The 15675-nt window shown below is 41.7% G+C and overlaps 2 protein-coding genes across 7 annotated transcripts in view; one reads left to right on the top strand and one right to left on the bottom strand.

Moving 5' to 3' along the window:
* LOC108659707 (uncharacterized) overlaps positions 1 to 13990 on the top strand; it is a 31555-nt gene extending 17565 nt beyond the window's left edge. Inside the window, exons 1-3 of one of the 4 annotated variants that reach the window (XM_018112754.3) lie at positions 11985 to 12000; positions 12101 to 12149; positions 12244 to 13990. In XM_018112754.3, the coding sequence (XP_017968243.1) occupies positions 12247 to 13770 (1524 nt within the window). In that variant the 5' untranslated portion in view covers positions 11985 to 12000; positions 12101 to 12149; positions 12244 to 12246 and the 3' untranslated portion in view covers positions 13771 to 13990. The other 3 variants (XM_089256198.1, XM_018112755.3, XM_018112753.3) reach the window with 3 other exon arrangements.
* On the bottom strand, positions 4 to 8206 carry PGRP-LB (Peptidoglycan recognition protein LB). 3 transcript variants are annotated; one of them, XM_030387093.2, is made up of 3 exons: positions 7995 to 8206; positions 438 to 818; positions 4 to 360 (listed from the first exon to the last, which is right to left on the bottom strand). In XM_030387093.2, the coding sequence occupies exons 1-3, from the start codon at positions 8131 to 8133 to the stop codon at positions 140 to 142; spliced, it is 741 nt and encodes a 246-aa protein (XP_030242953.1). In that variant the 5' UTR covers positions 8134 to 8206; the 3' UTR covers positions 4 to 139. The 3 variants fall into 3 exon arrangements, with proteins under 3 accessions (XP_030242953.1, XP_017968249.1, XP_089121382.1); XM_018112760.3 differs by lacking the exon at positions 7995 to 8206 and adding an exon at positions 5132 to 5825; XM_089265256.1 differs by lacking the exon at positions 7995 to 8206 and adding an exon at positions 896 to 1205.
* Positions 13991 to 15675: the final 1685 nt, after the last annotated feature.

Raw genomic sequence — 15675 nt, 5'->3', positions numbered from 1 at the left:
GAATTTTGTAATGCTAATAGTTTGTGTTTATTTGTCTCGCTTTCTCTTTCTATTTCTTAAAAAATACTGTATATAGGCGTCTCTTTGCCTTCACGGGCTGGAGACTCTCGTTGATTTCAAGTAGCTTCTGGGCGTGGGCCTAAATCTTGTTAGCCACCGGCTGCACCTCGGCGGTGGTGTTGAGCTGCGTAAAATGCGGCCACGTGGAGATCTCCTGGAAGAGTCGACCACCGGGGCATTCGGTGTCTCGCACTTGGCGATGGCCGAGCAGCTTATAGGATGGATCGATGTAGCCCTTGGCAACACCGAAAGCAATCAAATCCTGTGCGGCCTGCAACATGGAAGCCGGTGGCAGCTCAGCTGTTAGAGAGAGGGGGAGGAAGAGAGATAGAGATTAGTATAGATTCTGGAATACCTATAGTAGTATTCGGTCTCACTTCTCCAATCGCCAATGAGCACAATGCCCACACTCTTGTCATTGTATTTGGGCGCATGGGCGCCCACCACATTGAAGCCACGTCCCGTGTAGATCAGACCATCGCCGCCGATGCCAAAGCTATAGCCAATGTCGTTCCAGCCGCGATCCACCTGATGGAAGTCCTGCATTTCGCGCATGCTGCGCATGCAGTCCGGCGTAGTCACACATGCGGCGGGTATGTAGGAATGATGTATGATGACGTACGGTGCGGGTCCCTCAAAATAGTTCACCTCTTTCGGCATGCGGGCGCCCCAATCAGCGCGGGACAACAGCTGCGAGCTCCTTGCTGCACCACCCGCACCACCAACCGTTGCGACAGGCTGCATGTGTTGGCTATAACCTGTAGAGCAAAGATTTACCATTAGTTGTTTGTTAACTTGTTTAACTTGGTTTTCAGTTTCAATTTCGTTTATTTACTATTTGCTACAATTTTCGCACCCACACTGAGCCGAGTCGTTGATGTATGTGTGTGTGTGTGTGTGTGTGTGTGTGTCTTTGCCAACTTTGTTAGCATTAATTGCAAGAGTTTGCTAAACTTTATCTTTAACTTAGCGGAGTCGCGCTTTCAGGTTTGCTTCCGCGTAGCCATTGATAAATGATTCGATACGGACTCCCCCGTCGATTTGTTAGCAGCAGCCGCTGCTGCTGGTGGTTTTTCTGTGTGTGGCTGTGCTGCCTCAACGAGGTGAGAAATCGCAATGAAGCACACGAGCCAACTGACACTCGTTTCGCCTAATAAAAATTCCCCGCTTAACAAACACAGAGCAGGAGTGGGACGGAGGGGTGCAGAAAGCTAGAGAGAGCGAGAGAGAGAGAGAGAGAGAGAGGGAGAGACAGAGAGGGGACTTGTTTAAAGTCCCCTCAAACAGGTAGTTGAACCAAGCTCTGATCGGCTTTGATATAATCATTTGTTTTTTTTTTTTGTTTTTTTAATATGCACATTTTAGAAATCTTGCTCTCCGAACTGCTCTCGTCATTGCTCCCACTCTCGTTCTCTGCCTCTGCCTCTCTCTCTCTCTCCCTCTCTGTTTGTATTTCTTTGACAAACGTGTCAATTAATGAACCGGCCTCGGTTCATATAAAATATGCAAAAAGTTTGTTTGGCAATTTATTTTGTTTACTAAAACGTTTAATACACTTCAAGCTGCGTAGCGCATGGCAAGGCAAATATGCGTTTGTCCAAACATAAACGGTGTCCTTTTTTCGAGTAGTACGATTTTATGAGAATACAAATGTAATCAATAGATGTTTAACTACAATTTTATGGAAAAAAAAAGTTCTTAAATTTAAACAAATATTTCTTCAAGATAAGCGTAAAGAATTTGCTTTAAGTGAATTTAAAAGTACTTTTGTACTTTATTAGCAATCTCATAAAAGTTCCTTATTAACTTAGGCGTAGCTATGTGAATTCCATATATAGCCTCATTAAGAATTGTATTAAATATATTTTTAATTGCTGAGTCTTGGACTTTTTATTTTATAAATAAATTAATTAAGATCTACGTCTCAGCTGTCAAGCAATTATCTGTCATATTATATTATTCAATTATTTACTTATAAGAAGAAGAACGTATACAACTAGGGTAAACATTAATAATATTTTCAAAACCATTCGAAACGAATATTAAGAAAAATATTGCTATTAATTTAGATGGCGATATTAAATTACTTAGGATTTTTACCCAACACTTGCTATGTGAAATCGATAAAACTACAGACATGAAATTATTATCCATTGTTATTATTAATTTATGAGTAATAATAATTGTAGTATTCGGTTATATTTGTTAGCGTATTTCAGCTGTCTGCCTTCAATTGCTGTGTGTATGATAATCCACAAATAATGATGACTCGGATTGAGAGACTAACATATTCTTTTTTTTTTTCGTTTATTTTGGCTAAAGTTTTATACAGATGATATGCCAACAGGTGGTATCATCTATCAGTTGTGGCACTGTCGTCTGTAGGCCAAAGCCCGGCCTTCGAAGTTGACTTTCTGGTTGCTCTTCAGCCCGCAACTCATAAATGCAAATAAATCCGACCAAAAACTATTTCATTCAAAATTCAGTGAATGTGCGGATGTATGCTGGGCTTTTGCTAGTTTGTCAGCGTGTTTGTGTGTGTGTGTGTGTGAGTGTGATGTCGTCTGCTTTGGAGAGTGAAACTTAAACAGCAACCATTTGGCATGTTTGCCAAGGCGTCGACAACTTTAGCAACTCAAGCGCTGCCACGCCCACATTCTGGCGCATTTATATGCATACGCAAAGTTGGTAAAGTGGTGAGTGAGGCCAGGCGAGGGCAGCGCTGAGAAGGATCTGCTGCTTCAAGACTTGACTATCTTAACAGCAACAGCAGCAGCAGCAGCAGTTTCTAATTAGAAGTTTGGAGAGCGAAAACATTTTTGTTAGCACCTGCGACTATCCTGACTCACCTGCCAAACGGATGTAGCAGATAGACGAGAACTGGATTCGGATTTGGCGCTAAAGCTAGAGCTGAAGCTGAATCTGAAGCGAAGTCTATTGGCAACCCGTGCTTGCACAGTAAACAGAGCGTGTTAAAGGGAAGCTGTCTGTCAAATCGTTTGCTATTTAATTTATGCCTTTTAGTGTGTATATTGTAGTGTTACACGTTAATTACGTCTATAAACTCTCTGGTACTCTCACCCTTTCACTCATTCAATTCCCCCATCGTATATTTATCGCTCAGCCGGCTCGAGCTCCTCTTGGAAACCCCAATTTTGCACACGCTCCTCTAATCACTGGCCCTAATTACGCGCAGCCTAATAAAGTAAACATTAAACTCGTTGTGTGCTAATCAATGTTGCAAACTACAGCCTAAATATACAGTTATACACACACACACGCGCACACAGTCACGCCCACGCATAAACAACTTTTAACTGAGAGATATTTAATAATTGGCTTCGAGTCGTGTCTTGGAAACCGAATCGTATTTCCCTAGAAAATTGCAGCCACAAATGAAAATAACTCGGGGCATACACAAATAGAACGTGGCAGACAGACGGCTTGAGGGCAAGAGGGAGGAACCTTTAGCCGTGGTGCTATCTTTGATAATTTGATAAAACGTTATCCTTGAGCATCCGATCAAGTATTGTTTCATAATTGAAGGAATTTAATTTATTCAATTGCAGCCACAAAATGTCAATCTTCTCGCCCGTGCGCCCCCTTGTTTGCTTTTAATCAGTCAAAGCACATCAAATATGCTATTTATTCACAAGCACACACACGTACGCACACATTCGCACCCGTCCACCACACACGCACACCACACTGATGCATACCTGCGGAATCACATTATGTGTGCGAGCATTCCATACGCATTAAGCAAATATTTTTCTTTTGAACAACGAGAATATGCCATAATATGCCATAATATTATATGAAAAGCGACATATACCAAATGAAGTCATGCAGAATTAAAAAAAATATATATATATATATAAAGTACCAGCTAAATGACAATGACAAAAAAAAAAGTTAATTTTTGTGTAAATATTAATACTCTATATTGAAACTTTTCAGAGAATTAAATAAAAATGCCTGTTTAAATTATTAAATTTTAAATTGATATTTAAGTATTGCCGTAGGCATTTTCTCTTAGCTCTTTGCATTAAATTCTTGACATGTGGCAGGAAAGGAAATATTAAACTATAACTATTGATAAACGAACAAATTTAATCTTTAAGGCATTTCACATGTTATATTAAATTGAAAGAAAAATATACCAAAATCCTACGTCAAAACAGAACTAAGAAAAACTAAGTTTTAGGATTTAATTTAATTATATTTTTGATACTCGTATTTCAATATGAAGAAAACTGGGAATTCAAAGGAAATGCTAACGTGAGGCATATTTATTTATCTTCAGTATTGAATTCTCATTAAATCTTGGAAATCAATTAAATGAGCAAATCAAATTTAGGTCAAACGTCAATAAACTGTTATTAAAGAAATAATTATTGTATGCTTCATTAAAAATAACAAAATTCCTTATGAAATGTTGTCTATCAATACAAAATATAATATATGCATGTATATATGTACATACATATGTATATGTATGTCGTTTCCGCTTAATGCTTAGCAAGTTATTCAGTGTTGCATTAATCTGATGCTCCTAATGAAAGCGTATTGATAAATACAGAAGCAATAAATTATAATGTGCATATTATAAAAAAAAATTCCCTTGCTGTCAATAAATGAGTGTGTGTGTGTGTGTGTATGGGTGTCGCATGTGCGGGTTTGCTGCCAGCTAAATGACATTTTTGTTAAATGCAAGTAATTAAATTTACGCTCAATCTGAAACATAAATTCGCGAATAGTATGTGTATTACGTAGAGCAGCGGCAGTGCGAGTATACAAATTACCCAATGTATAAGATGCATATCTCATCGCTGTTGCTGTCGTCTGCCATTCCAGTCTCCCTCTCTCTCTCTCTCTGCTCTCTCGGCTTACAGGGTGAGCTGACAACAATTTCCAGTTGGCATTTAGCAGGCGTGCAGAAATTACCGATAAGCGGCAATTGCTCTCTGTGTGCGTGTGCGTGTGCGTGTGCGTGTGCTTGCGCGTGTGTGTGTGTGAGTGTATATTTCATGGGCGACCTAGCGATAAGGCATTAACAACCCACACTTACCCATCATAGATAGCAAAAGTAATCCAAGTGCTGTCATACTGGCAGGTGTTGCGTGTTTTAGGAACTGCTTTATTTTATGTAATTTCTTCTTTTAACGAACTTAGGAACTTTTAAAATTGATTTGTAAAGTTTAACTCGATTTGTATTGATTTAGCTTGTATATGTATATATTTTGTTTTCTTTTTGGCAAGAATTGTGCAAATTTGTGGTTGAAAAATATTCGAGCTACAATTGTTCACATGCTTTATATACATATATATTTGTTGAAATATATATGTCTGATTATTTGTCTGATTAGCTTTGCGTTATGTTTCGCGTTCGGGCGAATCTGAAGAGCGAATGATTGGGCAGCATAAGGGCGCACCAATGTTTATAGACTCGTACCAAAAAAAAAAAAGAAGGCAAATAATGGAATGTATTTAATTATTTTGGTTTTTGTTTTCGTTCGAGATTTTTTTTTTTTTTTTTCGCACCAGCGCTGTCGACGTCAGCGTCGCTGTTGTTGCCTGCGCGCAATGCCAAACAAATTTTAAATCGTATGAAATTTATTACCAAGCGCCACCGTCTACGTCTGCGTCGGCTTCGCGGTCGCGGTCGCGGTCGCTCAGTCGGCGTCGCTGTTCTACGGCTCGTTCGATTCGCTCATTGCCGCTCCGCTGTGCTCGCTTCCGCTCAGCTCAATCGTTTGTTGTTGTTGTTGTTGTTGCTGTCGTCGTTTCGGCTACGATCGGCTAGCTCTCAATTTGTTGATAATGTTATCAGTTCAATTCACTGGGATTTGGTATCTCTCTCACTGGCGAGGCACGCGCGATACTAATGAATTTCATACGCATCGTTAGAGCTGATATATGTAGGTTCAAATTCCTGTGTGTGATTTACATGTGAAATTTTGCAAAATTTTCAGTCGACCTCTTTTATAAAACATGACATTCCGCTTGTTTTGCTGCCTACATGGCCCGCTGAACGGTACTTTTTGCATGCACTCAGGTTGCGGGTATTTTTATTTCGCTTCTCGCAGTACCCTTTCTCGATGGCTTGAATGATAACCCGTGTAGCGGATGACGGCTGAACCTTGCAATGTTTTGCAATAGGCCAATCGAAAGTGTCGAGCATGAGTCATGTCTGACGGGCCCTTAACTAATCGCCTGTTAATTATTCATTTATCGTGTTTTTGGTTTGTGTAGTATAGAAGCCAATGACACTCATCCGGTTCGTTAAATTTTCATTTGTACTTTCCAATTTGACAGAGTATAAAACGGGGTATAAATTAAATGAATGACAGACTGTAGTATGAACTGTCAATTCGAATGCGATCTATTTATAAGACTTGTCAAATGGAACAGCTTATTAATCTACTGCTCGTCGTATTTCATTTTCGACATGCCCAGATATTCTCGATATTTCTCGATTTGCTTCGTTAATGTCAAGTCATTGAGTTCTAGGTCGTTCCTAATATACATTTTATCGGTCAATTTGCTTGGATTTCAGAATTTGATTAGATATATAGATTCTTTGGTGAATAATCTTTATAGTTGGCTCACCTTGAGTGAAAGGCCCAACTTATGCTTATGAGGTTGGCTCAGCAAGGTTGTGCGGCGATAAAAATAAGTTTAGAGCAACATTAATCAAATCTTAGCTAAACATATGCGCATATGTCAGTGATTCGCAAACACGATTTGTTGCCAAGGTGTATAGCAGCCAGCTTTTGTCCATGACTTCAACTATTGTGTGATTTTTGCAATGTAAATATAATACTATTTGCGTTCATTAGCTAACAACTCTTGAGCAATTGTACATATTCAAGTGGAAGTCACAGCTGTGTCTACATTTTACATAAGTTCTTTAATCTGTACTTGAGTATATCCCCTGGTTCTTTACCCAAGATCTTATCGATTGCCTGAACTTTGTGAACTGCGCTTCTGAATGGCCTATCACTGTCTTGCACTAAGCTGCTCTTCCGTTTCTTTGCCCCGCGCGCTCCATAGTCTTCTTGATTCTCTCATTTTTTTTTTTTTGAGCCATCTGGATTTTTTTGGGGAAGCCCCTGGTTGATTTCGAGGGGAAGCACTGGGCAAATGTGTGTGTTAAATTGCTTTAGTCAATGGGCTGCGTTTTTATAGATAAATTAGCAGTTTTTGTATATCAGTATTTCATTGTCTGCTCCTCAATATTTTGCAAAGCATTTCCATATTGTAACAGCGCTTGTGACATTTATAAGATTTGTTATTCATATATCTAGTTATCGAACGTATTTTTATCTATGCAGATGACTTAGTGTCTTTTTAAGCGTAGTCTGAATTGGCATAGATGTTGCTATTTTTAAAACATTTTTGGCAATGTGTGAATGGAATTAAAGTTGTAGATCTCTGACTCAAAATAAAAGAAACTTGTTTTTCAAGCTACAGTCGTAAATGAATGAATTGTTTAATCTATTGTGGGTTTCTTATCTGGCTCGAACAGTTGACTTCTTAAACAATGCATACTTTGATTTCGTTAGAGAACATCGTGTAGTGTATTATGGGTTCGCTGTGCTAGTTTTTCCTGGTTGCTTTTCATTAGGCCAATCTGTCATTCAACTAGCACGCACAACCAGCTAAATATATATATGTATGTTCTTGGGGGGATTACCGCAGCCTCCAGATGGCCATCATCAAAAGGAAATTTAAGTCGTTTGCTAGCCAATATTTTTGGCTCTGTGTGTTTATGTGGGAAGGTAAACACGCGAGCGAGAAAAACCCCCCACACTTCGCTATTTATTTAGTTTATTTTGTTAGGGCAAACAGGGGGAAATTTTGACGTAGAGGTCACAATAGACACATCGAGTAGTTCAAATAGTTAGTTGTCTTGCTGGCACAGCACTTACCACAAATTATACGCAGTGGCTGCTGTTCCTTTTCTTGCTGTGGCTGCGGCTGTTGTTGTTGTTCTTGCCATGTGACGGCGTGTAAGGCCCCCCAATTGGAGCCAGATACCGACCCACATTCAGACCGCTCGTCGCCCATCGTCGTGCCAATGTCGTTAACAACCAAAACAATTCTGAAAAACAGCTAAGCAACAATGCGAAGCGTGTCCGGGAAACCGAAACACTCGAAGAGTCGATGCCAATGCCGAAGCCGTTTAGTGCGCTAAATACCCTGAAATTGAACTGGGGCATGTGTAACACTCTATAAAGTAGGCCTAAGCTAAAAAGAATGGGCAGAAATACTTGAAATCTTACTTTAAATACGTATATAGATATATCGATTCAATTAACGCTAAGATTGTATGTATATATATGGACTTATCTGGGTTCAGTATCCATGAATAAAATGGTATTTTGTATGTACTTAGTTTCAGCGACGTTCAGTATTCATGAATAAGTGGTATTTGATCAGAAATTCTACAATATCTTTATGAATACTCTCGCATACCTATGTTACTTGGTATATTCGCTACCAAGTTTTCGTGGTTAAGGTATATCAGCAGCGTGTGTTCTCGCTCCACATTTGTTGCTCTCTTCTTTGGTCTTATATAAATTTTTTTTTTTAATTTACCAAGCAACTGTCCGCTAATCGTACATCTTATCAGAGTATTAAGTGCTATGTTTCGCTAACTGCGGTCTGACACGCTCTTCACTTATATATTACTATATATACATATACATATCTATATACGTGCATATGTATTTCTTTTTTTGTTCAAAGGTTCACAGCCATAAAAATCACATTGTTTTTAGGGTATTCACCAGAAGGCGAAGCATTATCTATGCAGCTGTTAGATAATGACAAGCGTCTATTACAATTAGCAAAAGTAATTGCAATTTATTTGTTCAAGCAGCCGCCCATTTGGCTACAAGCCGAAAACACCTTGCCCTGCGGTTTATCGGCCAAAATGACTTAATTAACGAACAATGGGCGCAGCCAGGCTGTTGGCTCAATTCAAACTCGTCCGAGTTATGTGCTCTATATATATGCGCATATACATATATGTATATTAGCTAAACATACGTAAGCAAGCTGTGCTCGCTTCACACATATCAGGTTCCAGTCGTCGAGTCATTAGTGTCACGCTTATCTGCTGCTGTGCAAACTCGTATTTAATTTTGGATCTTCAAACAAAGATTCTCTGATTGGATCAGTTAGTATTGCGAGTCATCTGATTGGAGTAGGTAGTATAGAGAACCGAGTTGTATCACTTATTATATGGTTTGTCGAAATATCATATATGTGATCTCTATGACTTTCTTATTATTTATTCAATTAATTATTTTAAGACTGCATAGCAATTAGAGGCAGGGAATTAGTAAGACTTGGCTGACCTCTTGTTAAAATTCAAATGAAAAATCATAATAAATATATATAAAAATAAATAAATAAATAAAAATATCGCTAGCTTCTTTACATCAAATTTAAATATTAAAAAAAATTCGATTTTTATTATAATTTAATTAGCATAAGTGAACCGACTTCTGATCATCTTCAAAGCACATAAACCCCTAACGTGATTATTAGAATTGTAGCACATTTGGCCTGCAAAGTTCTTAAGCATAATGTGACAATTAAAATTTCCGTGACGAGCAAAGTCAGAAATACAACTTCATCTATATAGCCGTACATTTATACATACATATACATACATACACATGTGCTTATCTGAATATATACATCTGGCAAAGTTTTGGCAAGCAGCGACTCATCAGTTGGCGCTTATATCATTGCCTGGGCGGATTAGTTACGCTGGCTGGTTACCATTTGGGTTAGAAATTACGTTCTTGAGGGCACGGAGTGTGGTCTACCTACCGGTGGGCGGGGAGGCGTGGTATTTTAGATCTCTTAACTGATGGCAGAGCGGGCGCCACGACACGCACATGCCATATATTAAGGCATACATAAAATGACAAACGATTTGCGCGGCGCGTAAATTGAAAAGCGCTGAGCCTGTGAGATTGCTGTATATCCAGGAGTCTGCGAGCAGACGCCAGCCAGCAGCAGCAGGAGCAGCAGGAGTAGAAGCAGGGGAAGCAGGGGAAACTGTTGGCTGTGCTGACTGGTTGGTCGTTGTTGGCGACAGCAGCGACTTTTGCTTGTTTGTTTGCCTGTTTTTCTTATTGTGTGAATGTGTGTGTGTGTATCTTGTGACACGCCTTCCTCCACGGCCCCTTCTCTACTCCACTCTATGATCCTGGGCTGAATGCCAAAACTTTGGCAAAGTATTCAAATTAAAATTTCAATTAAGGAAGTGAATTTGGTGTGCCGAAAGTGTATTAAGTCTATTTGGGCGTCATCTTGGCATTTGAGCTGTGGGCTCAACTGTCGCCCGCTCGATTGAAATGTGGGCGGCCACACGTGTGCCACTCCTAGCAACCGACCAGCTCCTGCCCCTCCCCAGCCAGTTTGCTCGCACCGTTGCTTGATTTATTGGCAAAGTTTTGTCAGTCACATGACATAAGAAGTACTTTGTGGGAAATATATTATGCATTTTGTATAAACCAAACGGCAACATTCTGCGAACGGGTGGTGCCTGCTGTGGTGCTGCTGTGGTGCCGCTGCTGCCACCGCTGTGGGCATTATTAATAATGTAATCAATTTGTAAACAATTTGGCATATATCAATGCGCTTCGTGCTGCCCATAAATCTCGCAGAAAATTAGCAAGCCCGCCGTCCACGCAACGCCAACGTCAATTTGCATCCCGATGCCGGCGAATGTGCTGGGATGGTGGTGCTAGACGGTTGGGGGTGGGTGGGTTGGTTTGTTTTTCAGCGGTATCCGAAACATAGCTCGAGGCACGCACAATGTTCAGGCCTCTGACATATTGCAATGGGGCCACGTTGATGGATGGACGCTTGGGATGGACAGTTGCCTGTATCTCAAAACTCGCTGGAATCAACCCAGGAGCCGGAGTGTCTGTCTGTGTGTGTGCGTGCGTGTGTGTGTGTGCGTGGTATGCGTGTGGTGGCGACATTCACCAAGCAACAGCTTTTGCGAGTTTGTGTATAGCTGGCTGGTTGGTTGGTTACGATGGGTTTGCTCTTGCTTTTGCTTTTGCTCTTACGCCTGCCTGCTGTCTGGCTGCTCGCTTGGCAGTTAGTGACAGCTGCTGCCAGGCAGAAACCGAAAACTAGGGGAAAAAAAACCAGCGAACTGCCATGGCCAGCGTAAAGCGCGCCATATCTAATCTCTAACAAGCCTGAATTTTTGGTGGCGTGCTGCGATACAGCGGACCCAGCCCGGCCCGGGCCGAGATTGAGACGTTCGCCTGGCTGGCTGGCCTGATCTAGTCCCAGTTCAGCAGCTGTTGCTTAAAACTAACAGCTTCCTGGCAGTTACTTAAGCGAAAGCCCGCTGGAATGGTTTTACCTGAGTGCGCTGCACGCAAAGGAAGCTGGAATCAATATGCATATTCCGGCTCCTGCAGGAGCTCTCGTTACGTTGCATTTGCTCAGCATGCAAAAGGAGCAGTTGGAATTGTTTATATTTGTTAAGCTGCTAAGGCATCATCTTATGACTAATCGTAGCTATCAAAGTTATCTCAATATACTTCTCATTATCTTGGCTGCTCGAGCGAAATATATTTACTCAGACCCGAATTGAATCGAGCTGCTTTGAAGTACACTCAGCAGTATTAAAGTGCTTGCAGATGATATTTATGCCACATATGTGATGTCAATAAATAAGCCTTAGTTTTCAATCTGTTTTGTTATATTGAATCTTTGCCTCCCATCGCTCCACACTCGTTCCAAATGTCAGAGCACTTTGATATTTATAATCTAAAAGCTCAAAGAGCACTATTTTCCTCTCGACTGTGCGACATTTGAAGCATCAATAACTTTCAAATAAAAATAAAAATAAAAATAAATACAAGTGTGTGTTCTTCTGAAAGTTAATATCTCTTATGTTTGTGCTTTTTGACAAATTCGCATTCAGCGCATTCAAACGGCAAATTGAAGTTTATTTTTTTTATATTTTATATTTTTTATTTTGCTACTGGAGGCATCTCGTTGGCTTTTCATCATCTTCAGGCACGACTGAGCACGGCTAGGTCTCGAAGTTATGAACTTGTCATTCAGCTGGTCACAATTTTCACACAAACTCTCTCTATCTCTCTCTCTCTCTCTTCTCTGCTTTGCTTGCAGGACATGTCGGGCCGGTTGAACTATCAGCATGCGGCGTATGCCTGGCGCCAGGAGCAGGAGAATAATCGCGTGGAGGCCATACACAAGGTGAATCGCTACTACGACCATTGGGGCAAGGTGACGTCACGCTTTCAGAACTGGACTAATCAGGCTTACTATGAGAAGGCCGACAAGAAGCTGCAGGAGAAAAAGAGCCAACAGCAAAAGGAGCAGGAGCTGAGCGAGCGTCGCGCCAAGCTGCGCCAGCTGCTGGAACAGGATAATGACATGTATGATCAGGAGCTCGGACGCAAGCGTCGGCCTCGTCAACCTACTGCAGATCTTCAGACTCTGGAGCGCGTTAACCAGTCCATCAAGGAGCAGGAGCAGCTCAAGCGCAAACTGGAAATGGAGGCCAAGCTATACGGCCGCTGGCGTCACGGCGTCGACGACGAGAAGCTGCTCTTCCAGTCCAAGTCGAACAACGAGGTGCTGGCCAAACTCAACTGGCTGGACAAGCAGATCGAGCAGCAGCAGCATCGCGAGGAGCGCGAGGCGCTCATTGCCCAACAAAAGCTGCTGCTCCAGCAGGAGATCAGTCGCACCGAGCAGGAGCAGAAGGAGCGCCAGCTCATACGCGAGCAGGAAATCAAGGAGATACGCGCGCTCCAGGAATCGCATGTCGCGGAGCTGAAGGAGCGCCAGGAGCAGGCGGAGAAGCTGAAGCAGGAGGAGCAACACCTACGCCTCTTCATGACCGAGCTCGAAAAGGAGAAGAACCTGCTGGAGGAGTCCACGTCTCTCATGCTGCGCCAGTCGGACGTCAACCAGGCCTACAATCTGAATAAAATCAAGCTCTTCATACGCAACCGCAACGAGGCATTCCGCAAGCAGATCTCGCTCTGCGTGAACATGCTCGAGCGGATGGCCAAGTATGCCATCAAGCCGGAGGAGCTGCAGCAGGTGCTGGATAAGTGTAAGGAGCAGCTAGAGGCCGAGACACTGGCCGCCGGTCAAATCGATGCCTTGTACGAGTCAGAGGCCAAATACAAGCTGCAGCAATTCGAGGAGACTTGGCGTGAGCAGCACTTGCGGCGCTTCAGCGACATCAACAAAATCATCGAGCAGGAGCAGCAGCTGCTGAGCGGCATGCTGCGCGAGAATGTCGCCGAGCAGGAGTCGATCGTCGAGCTGCGCGCCACCCACCTGGCGGGCATTGAGCAGACCACCAAGCAGCTGGAGCAGCTCAACAAAGAGCAGGAGCTCTCGTCGCCACGCTCAACAGAGGCCATCGAGAACGTGCCATGTGATAAGCCGAAACAGCCAAGCGCCTCTCTCAGTCAGGCCGATCTCAGCGAGGAGAACGAGCTGATGCCCAAGGTCAGCGACTCCTTTACCAATCTCAATCTGGATGTCTGGCAGGATCTGCCGCCCGTGCGTGGCAACGTCGACCCGCCACGCCTACACAACACGCGCTCATTTAACGTGGTCAATGCGCAGAACGCCGTTCCGCCCAAGTTTGCACGCAAACGCGTTGTCTGGACCTAATTAATCGAGAGACGCACCGTTTAAATTTTAAATGTATTATTAGCCTAGATAATCAATGTTTTAGTTATAGTTAAATGTCATTGTATATGTGTCTCTCTCTCCCTCGCTTTCACTGTGTGTGCTTAAGCTCTCTCGCTCTGTGTCTCTTTCTCTATGTGTATTTATATCCGACTGATAATGCTATACATTAGTAAGAAATAAACCGAATTTTGTGAACTAACGCGAAACCACTTCATTACTTCAAGTGTTAAATTTATCGCATTTGCATTTCAAAATAATATAATTATAGTGTAAGTATAATTAAAATCCTATTTTTAATCCGACTATATTGAAATGCCTCTTGTTTACAGCTTTAAATAATTGTATTTTTTTATTTTAAATAAGTATTTATGTAAAACTTAATTGATGCTAATTTCCGGAATGCTGCGAGTCAACTCAAAGATGAAATCGATGCAATTGTGAGGCAATTATAATTAATTGTAGATATGTATTACACACAAGCCAAGTGCCTCAATTAATTGAATTACCGACGCAGCGTGCTGGAATTATTTTGCATTGTGAGCCAGCAAAGATGTCTGCAGCATTGCTCATCCAAGGCATTTATACGATCGTTACCGTAATTATGGATAACTTGGTCAGAAGGAAAAATCCAGAGGGATAAACAAAATGCACATTTTCCATTTGGCTCCCTTACTTCACCTGGGGCGCACAGCAGCCACAGGAGGGAGGAAAAACAAAATGAAAAGCAGTAAAATTTGTTGTAGATGCAGAGAGCACCCAAGCACCGAGCTGCTGAAATTTATTATACACTTCTGAATTATAGTCAAAATATCTCATCGATAGCAGGCAAAGTTTCCATTCGATTTCCTGCACGCTTTATGCAGATACTCAGTTTTTGCGTCCATCAGCTCTGGAGTTTAAGTTTGAGTCGATTTTCATTTGCACAAGTTGAATGTGTTGGGCATTATTAAGGTGAGCTGCAGTTTCTTTATAGCAAATACGTGAGTACATCATATGAATCAAATCGAATCGTATATATGTTAGTATATACCATATGAAGGGAAGGGAATAGATTCAGCATACATTTAAATCTTTCTGTCTAGATCTTATTGATCATAATACATATAGTAAATATATTGAAATAAGGAAATAAGGTAAGGTATATAAATGTAGATACATTCTCCGATATGGCATCTGTTGAAGGATATTTGCTTATCGACCCACTCTTATTGCTTGTGGCATTGCCAACAAAATATGATCTGCAATCATTTCTCGAGCATTGCAAGAGTAGAAATATTTGAGATATTTGCACTCGATTTAATAATGATTATGTTATATAAAAAATGCAAGGCGAATAAAAATGTGCCAAATATGGCGGATGGCATGGAGCATGCAGGGCGTCTTTTGATTAAATTTCTTTGAGTGTTTGGGGCACAAAATCCAATTTCATTTGCGCTAATGGCTGCTGTTGCTGCTGCTGCTGCTGCCGTTGTTCCTGCTGCTGCTGCTGCTGCTGCTGCCGCTGTGCAACTTCCGGTTCGCTTCGTTGGCAGCAACAATGCAAAACACACAGCGCAGCAGAAGCGGCGGAGCAAAAGAGCGAGAAAAAAAGAAAAACAGTGAAGAGTGCATGAGAAAAACGCGATTGTTAAATTGAATTAAAACCAACGCGAAAAAAAAGAAAATAACTGCGACGCAATGCAAACATCACCCGCTGCATTTGGAGCAACTGGCGGCCAAGCGGAAGGTATGTATATCATGAGCAAAAGCAGCAGCAGCAGCACTTTATCGCCATCTCTTTTACCGCCACCTCCAGCCGCAGTCCTTCTCGCTCTATGGGCCATCAATTTTGGACATCGTGTTAGTGCAACCATTACACTCGCCCACTTGGTCTTGGCCTAACGA

The sequence above is a fragment of the Drosophila navojoa genome, chromosome 2, assembly GCF_054131105.1.
Source record: "Drosophila navojoa isolate 15081-1374.11 chromosome 2, UAZ_NAV_1.0, whole genome shotgun sequence".
Taxonomy (NCBI): domain Eukaryota; kingdom Metazoa; phylum Arthropoda; class Insecta; order Diptera; family Drosophilidae; genus Drosophila; species Drosophila navojoa.
Note: the sequence above shows the minus strand (reverse complement) of the source record. Positions and strands in the feature narration are given on the sequence as shown.